This window comes from Alosa sapidissima, chromosome 6, assembly GCF_018492685.1.
Source record: "Alosa sapidissima isolate fAloSap1 chromosome 6, fAloSap1.pri, whole genome shotgun sequence".
NCBI classification, from domain to species: domain Eukaryota; kingdom Metazoa; phylum Chordata; class Actinopteri; order Clupeiformes; family Clupeidae; genus Alosa; species Alosa sapidissima.
In genome coordinates, this window is record NC_055962.1 from 27,002,488 (window position 1) to 27,022,206 (window position 19,719).

The window sequence follows — 19,719 nt, forward strand, 5'->3', positions numbered from 1 at the left end:
AAATGACTTGCACAAAGCCCATTCTAATTCACATTGAACACCTGTGCTTTGGCATTCATATGCCATGATGTGGCATCATGCAGACCCGTGTATATGCATGCTGGTGTCGTTCATTTGGAGGGTGGGTCTGTCCCCCTACCCACTTGTTACCTAGTGACTAGTCTGTCCCCCTACCCCCTTGTTACCTAGTGATTAGTCTGTCCCCGTAGCCACTTGTTATCTAGTGATTAGTCTGTCCCCCTAGCCACTTATTACCTAGTGACTAGCAGCACTCGTTGTCCCCCTACCCCCTTGTTACCTAGCAGCACTTGGTTGTCCCCCTACCCACATGTTGCCTAGTGACTAGCAGCACTCGTTTGTCCCCCTACCCCCTTGTTGCCTAGTGACTAGCAGCACTCGTTTGTCCCCCTACCCACTTGTGAGGACTTGTTGGTGTGAGAACTTGTTTTCTTGGGTTCTACTTGTCAGTGAGCGGTGTGGACTGGTTCCGTTTAGCTGATGACCGTTTAGACAGATGCAGCCTCTTTACAGAAAGAAATCATGTGGACAAAGGAGTGTTATCTTTGTCTGAATTCGTACTATAGTGCGCTGTGTGCAGTAAGTGTAGTAGGATAGGCAAAATCTGGTCATGGGGCAGATATTTAGCATTATTATAATCATCGGTATCGGTCATTTTTTCCACAGATAAGCCGATATTGAAATGGATAAAGAATGAAACGCGCTACTTTGTCTGTAAAGCGTCTCTTACTCCCTGCATTTGCTACTCTGTGGTCGAGAGCATTGTCCCGCCCACTACACTGTCTGATTTGTTAGTTAGCACGAATGCAGCCAATCAGGTTCAAAGACTGAATATATGTAACGTTTAGGCTTCTGTTGAGGCAGAATGTTTACTGGGCTTCAGCGGTAGGCTACGGAGCTATTATTCGAAGGTAAGGTACCTTACATTGCTGAAGTTGCAATGAATCACAATCCTCTACACTGAAGTGGCAAAAACACCACTTTGTAAGCTATTTTCTCTTTGATCCGGATCAATAAGCACCCACTTCCTCCATTTAGCTAATTCCCGATTGATGCACGTTAGTAATATGCTGTTTACTAGTTAGCCTACAAACTCGGGTGCTGCGGTTCGGGGAGTTCCTTGCCTCCACCTCGTCCATTAATTGTGAATAATGGGACACCTCGGCGGACATTATCCCTTACATAGTAACAAGTCCCAAATTATACGATAGCGAACGTCAAAAAGTCTAGTTGCTCCTTTTTGAAACGGACTGTCAGAAAAGACTACAGGCACCCAGGGCCAGCCGTAATTAATCCAACTTGGACTAAATCTCGTCCTGAGCTGGCTATTAACGTGCCTTTTAGGCTCACAAAAGTGTAGCTTATAGCCTACATATGGACACAAATTGCATGCTTAAATAGCCTAAGAACTATTTTAAAACTGTTTTGTTAAACGATTCAACCTTAACACTTGCCATCACGCATGCACCTTCCTCTCACTCTCCCTCTCTCGTGCACTCACACACACGATGGCAAAGCATCCTCTTTGTGACAGGTCCCTTAACAAGCACATAGCCCATTGTGTAGGCCTGGTCTTTGAAAATAATTGCTATCACTCAGCTTTTGGATTAACATGATACACAGGATTTACACTTGTGATGCAAGTTGTTCGACAATTGTGTAACAAAAGAAAAAAGAAAACTTTGCATTATTAAATGCTTTTGAATGAAATTTTTGCTGCATATTGCCTTTACTATTTACCCCCCTTTTTGACAACTGACATATCGGTTTTACATATCGGTTATCAGCCTCCTGTTTTGGTAATAATTGATATCGGTTTCGGCCCTGAAAAAAACATATCGGTCGATCCCTAATGCAGATAGGAAGATCTACATACCATAAACATAAACAATGTAGGAGATTATGTTGTCAGGTGGATATCTTGCATAACAATGTGGTCTTGCTGGCATAGTGTGTGTGTGTGTGTTTGTCCGAGAGAGAGACTGATTCACTGACTACTGATTCACTGACAGGCATACCTGTCAACATTTAGCTTTTCAAAAAACGGGAGATTTTTTTTCAGGGGGGGGGGGGGTGTCAGTGTTTATACTGGATCTGTGTTTGCATATTTAATACGTTTCATACACGTGTTTCAACACTGCATTTCGGTCGTTGCTTTTACCTTTTACCTTACCATTAGGTTACCTTACGCATGCCAGTTATGTATCCACCAGCTGCCTGCCTGCAGCCTACTTCCAAGCTGCTTGCTGTCAGATTTGGTTCCGAGGGCACAAGTTCAGTGTATCAACACTCAATAACAGTTTATGTGATGTGTTAATCAATTAAATTCCCAACAATTTCACAACAGCTAGTTTTGGAGTAGGCCATTCAACTAGCCCGCTTGCTTACGACGAGACTCAGGCTGCGCAGTCGGCACCCGCTTCCTTATTTGGGTTTTGGGTTGCCAAGTTTTAGCCTATGACAAAACGGTTGAAATTGAAACTAAGTGATCGTGTATGTGTAGGGTGTATTTCATACACAATCTGGCAACCTGAATGGATCAATGATTTTAAAATGAAGTTTGATTGCCATGCAAATTACGGGAGTTTTCTGGGAGAAATAACAAAACGGGAGGGTGCTGGGAGATGACCTTGAAATACGGGAGAAACCCGGGAAAAACGGGAGTGTTGACAGGTATGGTGACAGGTTCGCTAGCTCTGTGTGTTATGAGTCCCATAGAACAACACTGCCATCTACTGGATTAGAAAGTCTGTCAGCAGGCGAATTAGAGGTAGGCTATTTGTGGATCTGGGTGGCTCGTCTGCTGCAAAGATTGTCTCAAAAACACGTGTGCTGATCCACAAATGCAAAAACGAAAACTACGTGTTCTGGTGATCCAAATGCAAAATTAGATTTCACAAAGGCAATTTTCAGTTTTACAAATGCCATTTAATTTACAAATACAAATCTGCAATTGTAAAAACCAATTTACAAGTTACAAATATGATTTTTTTACGCGTGGATTTGTGCGACTTTCATGCGAAGAACGTCTCAAAACACGCAACTTTGGAAAGCGAAGAATGCGTGTGCTGGTGATCCACAAATGCAGAATCACATTTCACAAATGAAATTTTTGGTTTTACAAATGGCATTTTATTTACAAATGCACATCTATATTTGTAAAAATCAATATACGAGTTTCAAATATGATTTTTGTTATTTGTAGATATCAAAACACACATGCAAATCAAGAAATATTTGTGGATCCCCCTCTGCGCATATACAAATATTATTGAGACAAATTTAGCTCCATAACTGACTGACTGTCAATGAACTACAGTGCCCAAGTTGAGTCCCCAATTGATATGCTTTTGTTGCGTGTGTGTATGTGTGCTTGGTTTATTGGTGTGTGCATGAGAGAAAAACCTGCAGTTCTTTTGTTTAAAGTGCCACCCCTCTGCTGTGTGTGTGTGTGCGTGTGTGTGTTCAGGTGAACTTCCTGAAGGAGTTCTGCGCGTTCTCTCAGACGCTGCAGCCTCAGAACAGAGACGCCTTCTTCAAGACGCTCTCAAACATGGGCATCCTCCCCGCACTGGAGGTCATACTGGTGAGGCACGCTCTCTCTCTCCCTCTCCCTCTCTCTCTTCCTTTCTCTTTCTTCCTCCCTCTCTCTCTCTCCCTCTCTCTCTCCCTCCCTCTCTCTCCCTCTCTCTCTTCCTTTCTCCCTCTCTCTCTCTCTTCCTCTCTCTCTTCCTATTTCCCTCTCTCTCTCTTCCTCTCTCCCCCTCTCTCTCTCTCTCTCTCTCTCTCTCCCTCCCTCTCTTCCTTTCTCCCCCTCTCTCTTCCTCTCTCTCCCTCTCTCTCCCTCTCTCTTTTCCTTTCTCCCTCTCTCTTCCTCTCCCTCTCTCTTCCTATTTCTCTTCCTCTCTCTCTGTCTCTCTGTGCACATGCTTTTTCTCTTGTGCAAGTGAATGCGTTCTCTCTCACACCTTCCTCTCTCTCTCTCTCTCTCCATTTCCTCTCCCTTCTTCTCTTTGTCTCATTTCTGCTTCACTGTCTAGTCACTGCTCACTCTGTCCTCTACTCATCTCTCTTGATAAACACTTGAAATGCTTCTCAGGTGTGGAATAGGACTGCTTTGAAGTGTTGTCATCACATTTCCTAAACACGAAGCAAGGGCACTGAAAATGTCAAATTTACCCTTTGTTCCATTATGATAAACCTTGAAGTGTGTGTGTGTGTGTGTGTGTGTCGTAGGGTATGGATGACGCACAAGTAAGGGGAGCAGCGACGGATATCTTCTCGTACCTTGTGGAGTACAACCCCTCGATGGTACGAGAGTTTGTGATGCAGGAGTGCCAACAGAATGATGACGTGAGTGACATGAGTCAACACACACACAGGCAAGCCTGTAAATGTGCCACACCATTACAGACATACACACACTAGCATTGTTTAAAGGTCCAGTATGTAGGAAATAATGGAAAATAAACTGTAACCATTCCAAAAATGATCACCATATGTTGTCAGAGAGTAAGGAAACACGATGAATTGAAGTAATGGCTTATTTGACAACATTACTCTAACCTGTAAAACCCCGTAAAACCCATGAAAAAATATGAGTTACGGGGCGGAATGTCTTAGAATTTTCGTTTATGTTTTGAACGATTAATTCTAGAATAGCGTATTAATAATGGGCTAGCGCGTCCTCCTATTTGGGTTGCCAAATTAGCAAAGGCCAACTGTCAACAGCTGTCAGTTGTAGTCATGAACGCCTACGAGAGGCAGGCAAATTTCCAAAATTAAAACAATAAACAAATTAAGTGGACATCGGAGGAGCTTCCTGAGATGGTGACGTCTTCGTCAAACGAAGAATATCAAGTGTGACGCAGAGCTGGCCATATTTCTCCACAACAGGTAGCCTAGGCTAAACTTCATCTGCATCGCTAACTTCAGCTAAATATGTTACGTTGGTTAGAGAGGTATTTTTTGTTTTCACTGTTTCCGTAATGTGTAGCTGGGTCATGGTTGGAGAAACGTTAAAGCAGCTGCAGGTCAACTAACGTTAGCTAAGTCTTCATTACATCTGGCAACCCAGAAGAGGCTCGAGTCTGGTAGTCTTGAGAACGTTCACCAGTGTTTTGATATTGGCCTGCAGAACGTTCGGTAACAATCCTACAAATCGCACCTTTAAGATGTTTCACCTTTATGCCAGTTGTACTGCATGATGTATGTGTATAGACCCTTTCAACAATAAAAACAAAAACAATGCTTGAACGTTCCATTTGGTTCCCAATCTACTTCCTCTGCATTAAGATAACATATGGAATGTTAAAACGGAAGCCTTGTGGGGCCAACTATGATGCTGATAATGGAACTCTCTTGAAAGGGTCTAGTCAAGTCAGTTTTATTTGTATAGCGCATTTAACATGCACAGAGTGCAACCCAAAGCGCTCCACATATAAGACATTGTCATTGACACATAGACTAACAAAGACAATAGCGGACGGAGCGGCGTAGTCGCCAGCGTACCCGTGACACCAAGACATACAAGACAGACAACAAACAAATTAATAAATAAAATAAATAAAAAATAAAAATAGAATTAGCCCAATTTCCAACCGGCTGAAAATGTCCAAGGGCAATGATGACTCGCGTGAAACTGCACACAGCTGTGTCTCCACAACCGATGCAACGCCAACAAAGTTCTTTACACTCACTGGCAGTCTGAAGATACTGTGAACGTTAGGCCTTGTTAGTCTAGAGATCACTGGAAGCATACCAGTCCGAAAGTCGTGGGCGATCATGTAGATCAGCAACTCGGTGGACTTATAACCAAAGATTCTAGAGCGGAGCGCTCTAGAATCTTTGCTTATAACGGCGACAGTTTGTTGGTCCGTAATGCAGAGTTCTTCAAAGTTAATGTTAACCCTAGTCTGCTCGATCCAGACTCCAGGCAGTTGGCATGGCAGCTCACAGGTCAGAAACAGCTCGGCGGCCTTGGCAGATCTTTCGCAAAGTAGCTCCAGCTGCTGTCCCGAGAAATCCCCTCGACCAGACAGTGAAGTGCAGCACCGGCTCACAGATGGATGGGAAGGATGTAAGAGGCCCAGGGCAAAAGCTAGCCATAGCAAGCTCCCAATGGACAGACGTTAACATCAGCCGACTTGAAAGTAGTAAAAAGGACTAAGAGAATAACACGAAAACTATCAAAAATAACGTAAATAAAGAGAGAAAACATTTAACTACACAAATCAATACAAAAAATAAACATGACATTATGTCTATATATATTGTATATCCACACTCTGTTTGACAAAGACTAACATTGAATTGTGAGATCGGTCTCTGGTTTATCAGGGCACGCTCATACTCCACTGACCTCATCTCAGGTTAGAATCAGCTCAAATCGGCTCTTTTTGCCCAATTGGAACCAAGTTCATTATGTGTGTGTGAACATAACTGGGCCAATTATGTTCACACACACACAAGCAATTTGAATCCAGCTGTTGGTATCACTCTAGCAACACAATATATAGATAATGTAGATATTATATCCATCATCTGATGTAAATATGTATGATTTAAAGACACAGACAAGTACAGGCAAAACCCTGGAAACACACAGCGGGCATGAAGAGCAGGGTTGTGGAATGTTGTGGGCATGAAGAGCAGGGTTGTGGGCATGAAGAGCAGGGTTGTGGACATGAAGAGCAGGGTTGTGGAATGTTGTGGGCATGAAGAGCAGGGTTGTGGGCATGAAGAGCAGGGTTGTGGACATGAAGAGCAGGGTTGTGGGCATGAAGAGCAGGGTTGTGGGCATGAAATGTCATGTGGTGCCATGAAAAAAGTTAGGCAACAGCCAATACCAATCCCTCAGTGACAAATACACTTGAGCTGTCTGCCAGCATTCACACACCAGTCTCTTCCTCTATTCCTCCCCCCCTCTCTCTCCCTGTTTCCTCTGTAGGATATCTTGCTGATCAACTTGATCATTGAGCACATGATTTGTGACACAGACCCAGAGTTGGGGGGTGCAGTGCAGCTTATGGGGCTACTCAGGACGCTGGTAGACCCTGAGAACATGATGGCTACTGCAAATGTGAGAGAACACACACACACACACACACACTGTCTGTCTGTCTCTCTCTCTCACACACACACGTTTACACTCACATTCACACACACACCATGCACCATAGATATCATTGTGTAACTCAAGTCGCTGCGCACCCAGCAAACATGACACACACACCACACACACACACACACACTCCCACTCGCTCGTTTACACTCTACACTATTGTATTGATGGATTCATTTAGTGAGTAATGCTTTGCATCAAATTAACCATTGTTGCCTTATCACTTGTGTGAAAAATATTCCTCTTAACATTTGTCTTTTCACTTCTCATTTTCTCTCTCTCTCTCTCCCTCTATCTCTGACCCTCTCTCTCCCTCTCTCTCCCTCCATCTCTGATCCTCTGTGATCCTCTCTCTCTCTTCCTCTCTCTCTCTCTCTCTCTCTCTCCATCTCTGATCCTCTCTGACTCCATCCATCCATCTCTCCGCCTCTGTTCTCTTCACTCATTGGTCTCAACAGAAGACGGAGAAGACGGAGTTTCTGAGCTTCTTCTATAAGCACTGCATGCACGTGCTCTCCGCCCCCCTACTGGCCAATACCACTGAAGACAAACCCAGCAAAGGTGAGTGAGTGTGTGTGTGTGTGTGTGTGTGAGTGTGTGTGTGTGTGTGTGCTACACAATGTGCTTATGAACATATATCAGGGGTGTGATTCTTCCTTTTTTTAAACGGAATTCCGTTTTTTTTTTCGACTTGAAAATGAGACCCACACAATTCGTATAGATCCGATGATGGGGGGGTTCTGTCGGTCAGAGTTAGGCTATAGTTCTGTATAACACAGACCATTGTTATAACAGGCCGCTGACAATGACGACGGGTTTTGTCATTTCGCGTTTGTCCAGCCGTTCACCTCCGTGAACCTTGCGCCCCTTGTCTAAAACATATTTTAGGACGCCATCTCATCATGAGAAAATGTAACGTTATGGTGACGGTGCTAAGAGATCAAAGCTTTGGCATACTTATTAAACGTCTTGCACATAATATTGAGCTGAATATTTAGTGGAAATAGCCTACTGTAGCATTGTGCTGATAAAAAGTCGCCAATTTAAAGGCGCAGTCTGCATTTTAACCCTAGCTCTCCATTTAGTGTGTGCGCTTGTAAAACTAGTGTTGTAGCCGGTTAGCCTACACAATCCTGGTGCAGTAGCTTAAAACAGAGCCTACCATTTATTTTAGGAGGAGAGGTGTTACTTTGGGATTAGAGGAATCGATGTAATTTGATTCTCTTTGGAACTGAAATATCAACAACCTTCAAGTTGCAACCTCTTCAATCAGCATCAATATCAGTAGGCCTATCACATGATTCACTATTTTGTACGTAGGCCCAGAGGACTGTTAGGGGGCAGGCTATATATTATCATCAAGTAGGCCTATAGTAAATAATTTACTCAATGTTGGTTTAAGTTATAAACAAAACATGTTATAAATGGAAAAAATCCATGGTTCTGTGTCACTGTTGGCAAAATGATCGTGATGTCCTATATATTTCAGACATATTTGGTTTAGTCTTGTGTAGGCCTAGGCTACTTTGTTCTATTATAAATTAGTTTTCTTTAGGCCTTATAGGCTGTATTGTAATATGCTATAATGTTTGAAATATATGTATATCAATGTATCAATACTTCCCGTAAAAGTCATCAGATGTCATCATTTAAAGGGTTATTTTTCAAAATGTTCTTCCGGGGGGGCATGCCCCCGGACCCCCCTAGTATTGGCCCCAAATATATTTTCTTTAAGGCCGTTTATCTAGTGCCACCCTTGCATATGATTTGCCCCATGAATTTTATGAAGTGTAGGTGATGTAAATATATACGGTAGCCAACACTAGTACACTAAAGTACTCAAACCGTATATTTTCCTTTTTTTTTTACCTTTGCCAATCACACCTCTGATATATGAACATTATTGTTCCTTAGTAGTCAAACGTAGATAGCCTGGTTAAAACCAGACTCAATCAATTAGTGAAGACAACTCACGATTGGGATGCATCTCCAACGCTAGCATGGTGATGGGCTTTGCGTTAACTTTGAAGTCATCGGTCCAGCCTCACCAAACACATTGATCAGGGATTCCTAACGCTACTTCCTATTTCACCTAAACTTTCCAAACTGAAAATAAACAGCTTCAGCAGTCAGCAAGCAATCTACTGTATGTAGGCCTACCTGCTGTAAATAAATGTACACTTTCTTCCGACTGCAATTTTTGATGTTTGCAGCCGTTCCTGCTACCGTTGACCACAGCCACTTTAGATTTCAAAACTATAGTGTCATCCCCTCTCATCGCTGATTGACGGGTCTTTTTCAGACCTGATGAAAACGGTTGTGAATTATGGTGTTCCAGACTAGTATCTCCCTGAAAGGAGATCTAGGAGAGCGTAGCCAAGCTAAAACATAGATGCATTGGTATTTACTTACATACATATGTCTCTGAACAGAACCTCATCATATAAATATACTATATGTTGTCATAACAAATGACTGCACACCTGGCTCCCTGTATCAAGACAGGCCAGGTGTACATCTCGCTAACATCCGCTAGATGGCATTACAGAGTGTCACACCTGAGGATGCACTTCTGTGCAGGATTTGACCTGGTCATGAGTTCTGAAGTCTGGCGCGTTGGGTCGCGCTTCATGTGATCGTAGCCAAGTGACTCCTCTTTGTAGACATTGGTGTGTTATTTCTGTGGGCTCTTTAGATGTAGTTTGAGTATCATTATACGTTTACATTTGAATTCATTTATGTAATGGATGCTTTTATCCAAATTGACTTACTGATGCATGAGAAATAACATATTTTGGTGTCTCATTTTATAACACCTCCCCTAATCGTGTGTGTGTGTATGTGTGTCTCTGTGTGTGTGTGTGTGTCTGTCTCTGTGTGTGTATCTCTGTGTGTGTGTGTGTGTGTGTGTGTGTATATAGATGACTTTCAGACGTGCCAGCTGCTAGCTCTGATTGTGGAGCTGCTGACGTTCTGCGTGGAACACCACACGTACCACATCAAGAACTACATCATCAACAAGGACATCCTCCGCCGCGTGCTCGTCCTTATGGCCTCGCAACACGCCTTCCTCGCACTCTGTGAGTCTGCACACACACATGTGCGCAAACACACGCATGCACAAACACACACACAAACACACGCGCACACACACACACACAGAGAGCTTGATCATTACACACAACACACATACACACTCACACACATCAAGAACTACATAGAGAAGGCCATCTTGCACCAACATACAGACATGTGACTCACACTTACACACACACACACACACAGATTGAACCTGGGTATCATTAGAAAGGAGACAAGAGGGGTGAAAAGGAGAGTGTGTACTTAGTTAAGAGTGATTAAGTGTTATGTTCTTATCATCTTATAAATCTTATCCCCCTCTGCCCTTCCACTATCCCTCTCTCTCCCCTCCTATCTCTTTCCCTCCCTCTTAATCTTCCCCTCTCTCTATCCTTCCCTTCCTTTTGTCTCTATCCTTCCCTTCCCCCCCTCTCTATCCTTCCCTTCCTCTTGTCTCTATCCTTTCCTTCCCCTCTCTCTATCCTTCCCTTCCTCTTGTCTTCCTCTTGTCCTGCTCTCTCATCTTCCTTATCTCCCTCCCTTTCTCTTCTTCTTTCTCTCTCTCCTCTCTGCCCCCCCCCCTCTCTTTCTCCCTCCCTCCCTCCCTCCTCAGGTGCGTTAAGGTTTATGCGTAAGATCATCGGGCTTAAGGATGAGTTCTATAATCGCTACATCATGAGGAACTTCCTGTTTGAGCCTGTCGTCAAGGCCTTTCTCAACAACGGCACACGCTACAACCTCATGAACTCCGCCATCATTGAGATGTTTGAGTATGTCCGGGTGGTGAGTATTAACACTAAGACACACACACACACACACACTCAGATTAAGTCATTATTGTTTGTGTATCTCCACACACAAACACACAAACTCAATCATCATCAGGAGGATCGAGTATGTTTAAGCAGTTTTCATACACACACACACACACACACTGTCAAAATCCCACAACATCCTCATGAACTCTGCTGTGTGCGCATACATTCATTCACACACAATGTTATTGGGAATTGGCACCTTTTAAGAAAGCATCTGAATTTGGTCACCGTCCAATCAGATTCCCAGTACTGACGAGGCTCTCCTCTCAAAGGGTCATTCACAAAGTCCCAGGTGGTTTGTCATTGTACACTACTGAGCAGATGAGCCACGGTAGTGTAACATTTGGTAGGCAAATCATATACAAATGTGCCCTCAGCTGGACTCACTCTTTGACGTGATGTTGTAAAAAGCCTCTGAATTTGACTGGACATTGTCAGTGTGGTCTTGGAAGTGCACTCACACCTGGACACACTCTTAACTGTACTGGGCTGCCTACAGAGACCGTTCTTTATAGACCCTTTCAACAATAAAAACAAAAACAATGCTTGAACGTTCTATTTGGGTCCCAATCTACTTCCTCTGCATTAAGATAACATATGGAATGTTAAAACGGAAGCCTTGTGGGGCCAACTATGTAAGGGATAATGTATAGAACGCCGGTCATTATGGGGAAAATAAGTCCCGACAGGGCGAACCGGTCTTGTTTCGCCCTGAAGGGACTTATTTTCCCATAATGACCGCCGTTCTATACATTATCCCGCTTATTATACGGCTACTTGCCAAAACGAAAAAATAAACTCCACGATATGTCTCTTTACACTTATTTGTTACCGTTTCGTCGTGGCTTTTGCTGAGAAACAAATAGTTCGCAACACACGCTGAACTTGAATTAAACATTCTTTAGGACACAGCTGATCAACCGTCTGCTTTCACTTTTGAATGAAGTTCCAAGCACAAACTCCGTTGCCGTTGACAGCGGTCATTCTTGTTTTCAGAGGTCCTTTCCCAAGAAAAATGACCGCTAGAACTTTCGGAAATCCCATTCAAGTCAATGGAGCATTCTACTTGCATTGTGAAGAGCCGTATAATAAGATGCTGATAATGGAACTCTCTTGAAAGGGTCTATATAGTGTACTCACGGGAAGGGCAGCTAGCAGTCGAGAGGAGAGATGCACCTTTAAACTTAAGCTGTACCTCTTACCGAATCCTTGCAGAAGTATATCAAAGGCGCCATTCTTGTAAACAAAGGTGTGCATATGTTTACTCCTTGCTGAAGTATAGCAAATGCACCATTCTTGTTTGCAGATGTTTACTCCATTTCAAAGAAAACACGTCCATGTTTTTTTTTTTGTTGTAATACTGATGCCATCAGCCCCAGTCACTGATTCAGTCCTCATATAAAGGCCGCCTCATGCTGGAGAACGCTGCTAAGATTCCGTTCCCCTGTTTGTGGACGCTGACACGCCTCCCCCGCTCTCACCTTGTTTACCTTCACCTGTTGTTGGGGATTTGGCTTTTCCACCTGTTGTAACCTGGATTTCCTCTTTCTACCTCCATCCCTCCCTCCTTTGCCTTCTGCTTGCTTTCATCTTTCTCTCTCTTACTCTCTGATTCTATCTCTCTATCCACCTCTCTCTCTCTCTATCTCTCTCTCTCTCTCATATTTTATCCCCCCATCTCCCTCCTTTCCTCCACCTCTTGTCTCTCTCTCTCTGATTCTCTCACTCTGTCCACCTCTCTCCCCCCTCTCTTTCACTCAATCCACTCTCTCTCTCTCTCTCTCTCTCTCTCTCTCTCTCTTTCTCTCTTTCCCTCTCCAACTCTCCTCCCCATCCCACACTAGGAGGATGTGAAGTCTTTAACAGCTCATATCATTGAGAGCTACTGGAAGGCCTTGGAAGATGTGGACTATGTGCAGACCTTCAAGGGCCTCAAGCTGCGCTATGAGCAGCAGAGAGAAAGGCAAGACAATCCCAAACTCGACAGGTACGGGGCAGACACATTAACTCTTTCACTCACTCACTCACTCACACACACACACACACACACACACACACACACACACACACACACACACACAGGCATGCATAATTGTATATTTTCTAACACACACACACATTATGCACAGTGCTTCCCCTGCAGTTACTTAGTAAGAAGGGACTATTGTTTTGTAGCACAAACTTTAAGTGGTGTTGCCTGTTGAATTCATTTGTAACTACCAAACGTCATCCCAGCTCACTCAAGACAATGTTGTTGTGGTCTCTTTTATGTTCGTGTGTGTGTGTGTGTGTGTGATCATGTGTGCTCTGTGTTGCTCGCCCCAGCATGCGCTCGATCCTGCGCAACCACCGTTTCCGCCGGGACGCGCGGACGCTGGAGGACGAGGAGGAGATGTGGTTCAACACGGACGAGGACGAGCTGGAGGACGGGGAGGCCGTGGTGCCGCCCTCCGACAAGAGCAAGAGCGGCGAGCAGGACCTCATGGAGCCCATCAGCAAGTTCATGGAGAGAAAGAAACGTACGTCTCTCTCTCTCTCTCTCAATTCATTTTCAGTTGAATTCAATGAGCTTTATTGGCATGACTGTAAGTGTTACAATGTTGCCAAAGCAGTAATTACATCAAGAGAATTAGCAATTAATAGTAATAATAATAACAATGTTCAATTGACATGGACTATGGAGAATAATAAAAATAATAGAACATCAGAGAACACACACACACACACACACACACACACACACACACACACACACACACACACTTTATTTAAAAATTACTTTATTCAAAATTAGGTACATTTCCACTAATAATAAAAATTCAAAAAAGAAAAATCTCTCTCTGTTCATGGAGAGAAAGAAACGTATGTACGCCAGAAAACACTCTCCCTAACAATCAATGGCAGTAATTTTGTGTGTAGCAATATAGGCCTCCGTATGGAGAGTACACTATGCAGGTTTAGGGTATTATTGGCCACTGTAGAGCTCCCTATAGAGTCGTTATATATTTTTATTCCACTGCTTGGTTGAATTTCCCATTGTCTTACGTAATTTAGAACGACCATTAACCGTATGTTATTTGCACACCTATGAAGTAGATCCATTTTTTTGGCCGTATCACACTTATATATTAATTCGCCGAACTCGTTGTGAAGTTTAAATGAGCCGTCACGTTGCATCCGAGCTGTAAAATGTAGATGTTCAGAACATGCCAACATTGTAGCATATGACGGAGGTGGCTTTTTGCTAGATGGATGACAGCAGGCTAAGTAAAATAGCGATGTTTCAAAGCTAAAGTTCATTAGAATCTTGGGATACGCCAGCTTGACAACGGGAGAGCTAGAACTAACGACTGGCCTTTGGCCGTAGCAACCATCCATTTAGAACTAGTAACAGCAGTTTGTCCTGCAAGTTGAGAAATTAGTTGATATGTGTTGGAAGAAAGTAGTTCTACAAACAAGACAGTTTTAGCGATTAAAATGTTTATTGTAAAATTGTAACAGGAAATGAACACAACGCAAGTGGCAACAGTGGAATAAGCGGGATAATGGACTCCACGGTGGTCTGTTCACAGAAGTTAATGCACTACGAGGTTTAAACGGCCCTCCACTTCGCGTCGGGGCCGTTTTACAACCTCGACTGTGCATTAATTTCTGTGAACAGACCACCGTGTCGTCCATTATCCCTTACTTATTTTACTCTGCTGTTGTAGTACTAAAGGTTGTACTAAACCTCTCGTGACTTATCCCTTCTGTACACAATGAAAATGCTTTTGTTGAAGTGAAGGATTAACAACAGGCAAAAACTCTCTCCAAATAGCTATATCTATTGACAAGGTCACGATTCTCCCGAGATTTGTCAGGCCTCTGTTCTTGAAGCGACTCGCTACGTCTATGCTGTATAGCTATGCTAGGTGAACGATTCGCCTATTACAAGTTCGTTTACCATCAAATTGGCTTCGTAAAGGTGAAAATCTTGCATACTGTAACTTTTAATATGGTGTATGTTTTTATGGAGTGAGCATATGAGAAAGGAAAGACATAATATGAACATCCACACCCCTCTTTTTCCTCTTTTTTATCCTCCCTTCTTCCCTACCTCTCTCTCTCCCTCTTTTATTCTCTATCTCACTTCTTATTTTCTCTCTATCTCTCCATCTCTCTCTCTCTCCCTCTCTTATTCTCAAACTCACTTCTTATTTTCTCTCTATCTCTCTCTCCAGTTAAAGAGCCAGAGGATAAGGAGGTGTTGCCCAAGTCCAGTCTCTCGGGGAGGCAGAGCCCCAGCTTTAAGCTGTCCTTCTCCAGCTCGCCCAAAGCCTCCAGCCTCTCCTCTTCCTCGCCCTCCACCTCGCCTTCCTCATCGCCCTCCTCCCACCCCGGCTCGCCGGGATCGCCAGGGTCGCCGGGGGCAACCGCCCGCAGCTCCTCGCCCGCCTCCACCACCACAGTCACCACCAAGGTACGTGAACTTTGACCCTTACTAGACTTGGCTAACATGTTTACTGAGAGACGGGGAGCTCAATATGGTTTGTCTAGACCAGTGGATTTCAAAGTTTTCACAATGAGTGCCACCTCAGTAAACAAGTACAAGTACCACCAGTATGACTGGTGTTAAAATACAGTAGCAGAGGCCAATTGAACTACATATTTTACATTGAACATACTGTTAAAATACAAAGCTAAGGCCAATTGAACTACATATTTTACATTGAACATACTGTTAAAATACAGTAGCAAACTTTACAGTTAGGCTTAAGAGTTTACAATTTGCCGGTCATTTGAATTAGGGCCGAAATGCCAGGTCAGTAAACAAGTCTCATCTCCTCTCTCTATCTGTGTGTGCGTGTGCGTGTGTGTGTGTGCGCGTGTGTGTGTGTGTGTGTGTGTGTGTGTGTGTGTGTGTGTGTGTGTGTGTGTGTGTGCGTGTGTGCGTGTGCGTGTGTGTGTGTGTGTGTGTCTGTCTGTCTGCATACCCAAAACACACTTTCAGGGCACCCTGGTTGGGTTAGTGGACTATCCAGACGATGACGAGGATGAGGAGGACGACGAAGACGACTCCGACGGCAAGGAGGAGAGTCCGCCCCTGTCCAAGAAGACCAAGCTGGGCTAGTAGAGTGCCACACCTGCCACCTGCGTCCTGTCCCTCCCTGCCAATTTCCCGATCCCCCTCCACGCTCTCCTCGTCGTCATGGCAACACACCCCCCCCCACCCCCACACCCCTTCCTCCTTCCCTGCAGGGGGATGGTTGCCTGCCGATGGACTATTTTGTTGAACTTTGTAGAACTTAAAAAAAAATAAACAAACAAACAAACTGATTCAAGGAGAGAAACAAAAAAAAAGAGAAAACAAAACAAGAATGAATGAGAGAACGAATGCAGAGGTCCCCTCCGATGGGAGGATGCGAAGGGAAAGGAGAGAGAGAAACAAGGGGGGACAAAAAAAGATGGAAAAAAAAAAACCTAGAAGACATGAAAAGGAAAAGTCTCCTCATGGACGTTGCATGAGGAACCTCCTTGTTCAAGTGCCAATTGGAGACGTGAGTGAAGAACTGATGTGGACGAACGCCGGAGAGAAAGGAGAGAGAGAAAGAGAGAGAGAAAGAAAGAGAGAGAGAGAGAGAGAGATAAAGACTGTTGCTGTGGTTGGATAAGAGATTTTTTAAAATGATTTAATGACTTAAAACCAACAAAGCTAAGTACTCTTGGGGGAGAAAACAAGACACATGCGAGCGCACACACACACACACACGCACATGCAAACACACTTTCACATACATACACCCAGGCATGCAATTCAGTGTGCACGCACACACACACACACACACACACACGTATACAGACACACACACATACTCTGACGCAGAGACTGGTGCCCCATCTGTTGTGCCGGGCTCGGACCAGTATCACACACACTGCCCCCCGTCTCAGGGAAGGAGAACGCAGTGACCCGAAACGGGCCAGCCAATCCAGAACCACAACCACCACTCCCTTTCAATGGCTCCTCTGTTTCTTTCTCGCTTTCCTCTACTCCCCCTCTTTTCTCCTTTTTCTTTCATCTCTTCTGTTTTCGTTTTTATGATCCTTTTTTTTTTTTTTTTTTAACGTTTAGTTTTTAAGACCAGACGGGAGACTGGAAAACACAGAAAAAACTTGTCTTGGTTGTCGTCGCTTGTTGATGATGTCATCTTCGTCATTGTGGCTCTCTATCTCTCTCTTTGTTTGCCCCTTAGTGGGAAGTTCTTCTTTTGTTCAATGCCAGCAGTGTCTGTTTCTCATTCTCATTCTCTCTCTCTCTCTCTCTCTCTCTCTCTCTCTCTTTCTCTCCCTCCTTTTTTTAAATCAGCATAATGAGGCCTGCCTTTTGGAGTTCAGGTTGTTTTCAGTCGCACTTGGTCTGGTTTTAAAAAAACCTCCCTACAAGGAGACTGAGAGAGTGAGAGGGAGAGAGAGAGAGTTAAACCCTCTACTCTTTTTTTGCCCTTTGAAACTGCAGAATTGTTTTTGTTTTTGTTTTGAAAATTTGTAACCCTCCCCCCCTCTGTTTTGATTAAAGATTGAGTGGAATTCTAGATGTGATCGATTTATTGTCATATCTTATGTTGTTTTCCCCTCTCTCTCTCTCTTTTTTTTCTTTTACATGAGTGTAAAAGTTAGTTGTGCGGTATATTTGGGACCATTAAAAAGATCTTTTGCTGTAACTTTGTCTTTGTGCAGTCTTCCAAGAGTCCTTTACCTGACATTGTTGTAGTATTGTGTTCTTTTAAAGTATGCAAAGTATCCATGAGAGTCTTCAAAGAATACTATTTGATTGAGAACCAGAACTCTGTGATTGTGAGAGCTGGCATTCTGTTCCATAACTGCTTGAACATCACCAAACCAGCATACATCCACAGGAACTCTTGACAAGCTGAGCTGGTGTAGTATAGGGTCTGTCCACTAGAGGGAGTACTACAGGGTTCCTACGCGGTATGAAAAACCTGGAAAAGTATGGAATTTGATTTTAGTAATTTCCAGGTCTGGATAAGTATGGAAAAAAGAAAAAAGGGTATAGAGAGATATCTGTAATTCCAGACTATTGCAGCTACAGTACTAATCACTACTCAGGTCATAATGAACCATTACTGTTGTGTAGCTTAACTGTCAACTATCATTTCTTTAAATTATAGACATTGACTTTGCACTTTCCCCATTGCTGAAATTAGGGCTCTCAGTCAATGAGCACCGTGTCTCATGCATTAACTAAAGCTGTTGTGTGGCATATGGGAGCGTTTGACTGATGATCGTACTTAGGAGGATCTTTGTCGTAGAATTAAATAAAAAATAAAAAAATGGCCTCAATAAAGAAATGGCTTTAGGTAGACTTCAGACTTTTTACATAATTTAAATTTTGGGTCTTTATTTTTGTTGTATCTTTGAGGACAAAATAACACTCTGATACCCATGCAGAAAATTATGACCACGACAGCCCACCACAAGGTCTCATTCCAACAAATCCGGCCCACTACCTAATATGAGTTTCACACCCCTGGTCTATGAGCTCCGCTCGGTGAAAACAAAACCTTGTGGTTGTATTTATTCATTGAAAACTGTGATGCGCCAGATAGAATGGCAAAAGTGTTACAGTCTGAAGTTGATGACAACTGGATTGAGCGAGTGCCTGCACAAATTGCCAGCTGGCTCATACAGTAGAAAAATTACCTGACTAAATGGACGAATTTTTTTTATTCATTTCAGTTGTCCATACGTTTTTTTTTTTCACTGAGTTATCCCAAACCAGAAGTGGCCGCAATTTCAAGATTATGAGTAGAAAAATCTGGAAGTTTGGAAATTTGAGTTTGGAAAAAGTATGGATTTTTGAAATGGAAAATGTGTAGGAACCCTGGTACTAGTGGTAACGGGAAGTACACTGCCTGGTCAAAATAAAGGTCATCACCTGGATTTAACTAAGCAAAAAGGTAAGAGCCTCCCTGTGGGGGGCAGTGCTATGATCTGGTTGCTGCAGTTGGTCAGGTCTAGGTTCAGCAAAGTTATGTGCCTAAAAAATGAGGTCAGTTGACTACCTGAATATACTGAATGACCAGGTAATTCCATCCATGGATTTTTTCTTCCTTGATGGCACAGGCATATTCCAAGATGATAATGCCAGGATTCATTGGGCTCAAATTGTGAAAGAGTGGTTCAGGGAGAATGAAACATAATTTTCACCACAGATTCCAGACCTTAACTAACCTGACTCACGGCAGATGAATTTCGTTCCGCCTAGCTCCACTCATATCCATTGTAGCATGTCAATAGATGACGGACAAGTGGCTTATCCAATCATATGCAAGGATTTTTGATAAGGCCCAGCCTTCTGAAACACCTCTCCAATGGATCGATCCCAGATAGATGAGTGGAGCTAGGTGGAACGAAATACATCTGGCGAGAGTCAGAAATAAATATTGTGACATTGCAGAAGCTTGTGGACACAATGCCACAGCGAATGTGTGCCGTAACCAAAGCTAAAGGCGGTCCAATGAAATTTTAGAGTGTGTGACCTTTTTTTTGGCCAGGCAGTGAATTTTTTTTTATGGGACATCTCCGTTATGATCTCCATGATTTTTTTAGCCCAGTTCATAATACGTGACACTGTTAATAGACTAATTCTAGTAAAGCCCAAGGTGCTTTTAAGCTAATAAATGA

At 43.3% G+C, this 19,719-nt stretch overlaps 1 protein-coding gene across 2 annotated transcripts in view; it reads left to right on the top strand.

Moving 5' to 3' along the window:
* Positions 1-17,735, top strand: part of smek1 (SMEK homolog 1, suppressor of mek1 (Dictyostelium)) — a 26,657-nt gene extending 8,922 nt beyond the window's left edge. Inside the window, exons 7-16 of one of the 2 annotated variants that reach the window (XM_042095758.1) lie at positions 3,488-3,604; positions 4,255-4,371; positions 6,968-7,099; positions 7,600-7,702; positions 10,063-10,221; positions 10,833-11,002; positions 12,882-13,024; positions 13,363-13,556; positions 15,258-15,496; positions 16,028-17,735. In XM_042095758.1, coding sequence (XP_041951692.1) covers positions 3,488-3,604; positions 4,255-4,371; positions 6,968-7,099; positions 7,600-7,702; positions 10,063-10,221; positions 10,833-11,002; positions 12,882-13,024; positions 13,363-13,556; positions 15,258-15,496; positions 16,028-16,147 — 1,494 coding nt within the window. In that variant the 3' untranslated portion in view covers positions 16,148-17,735. The remainder of the gene's footprint in view (positions 1-3,487; positions 3,605-4,254; positions 4,372-6,967; positions 7,100-7,599; positions 7,703-10,062; positions 10,222-10,832; positions 11,003-12,881; positions 13,025-13,362; positions 13,557-15,257; positions 15,497-16,027) is intronic. The other variant, XM_042095759.1, reaches the window with a different exon arrangement.
* The last annotated feature ends 1,984 nt before the right edge of the window (positions 17,736-19,719 follow it).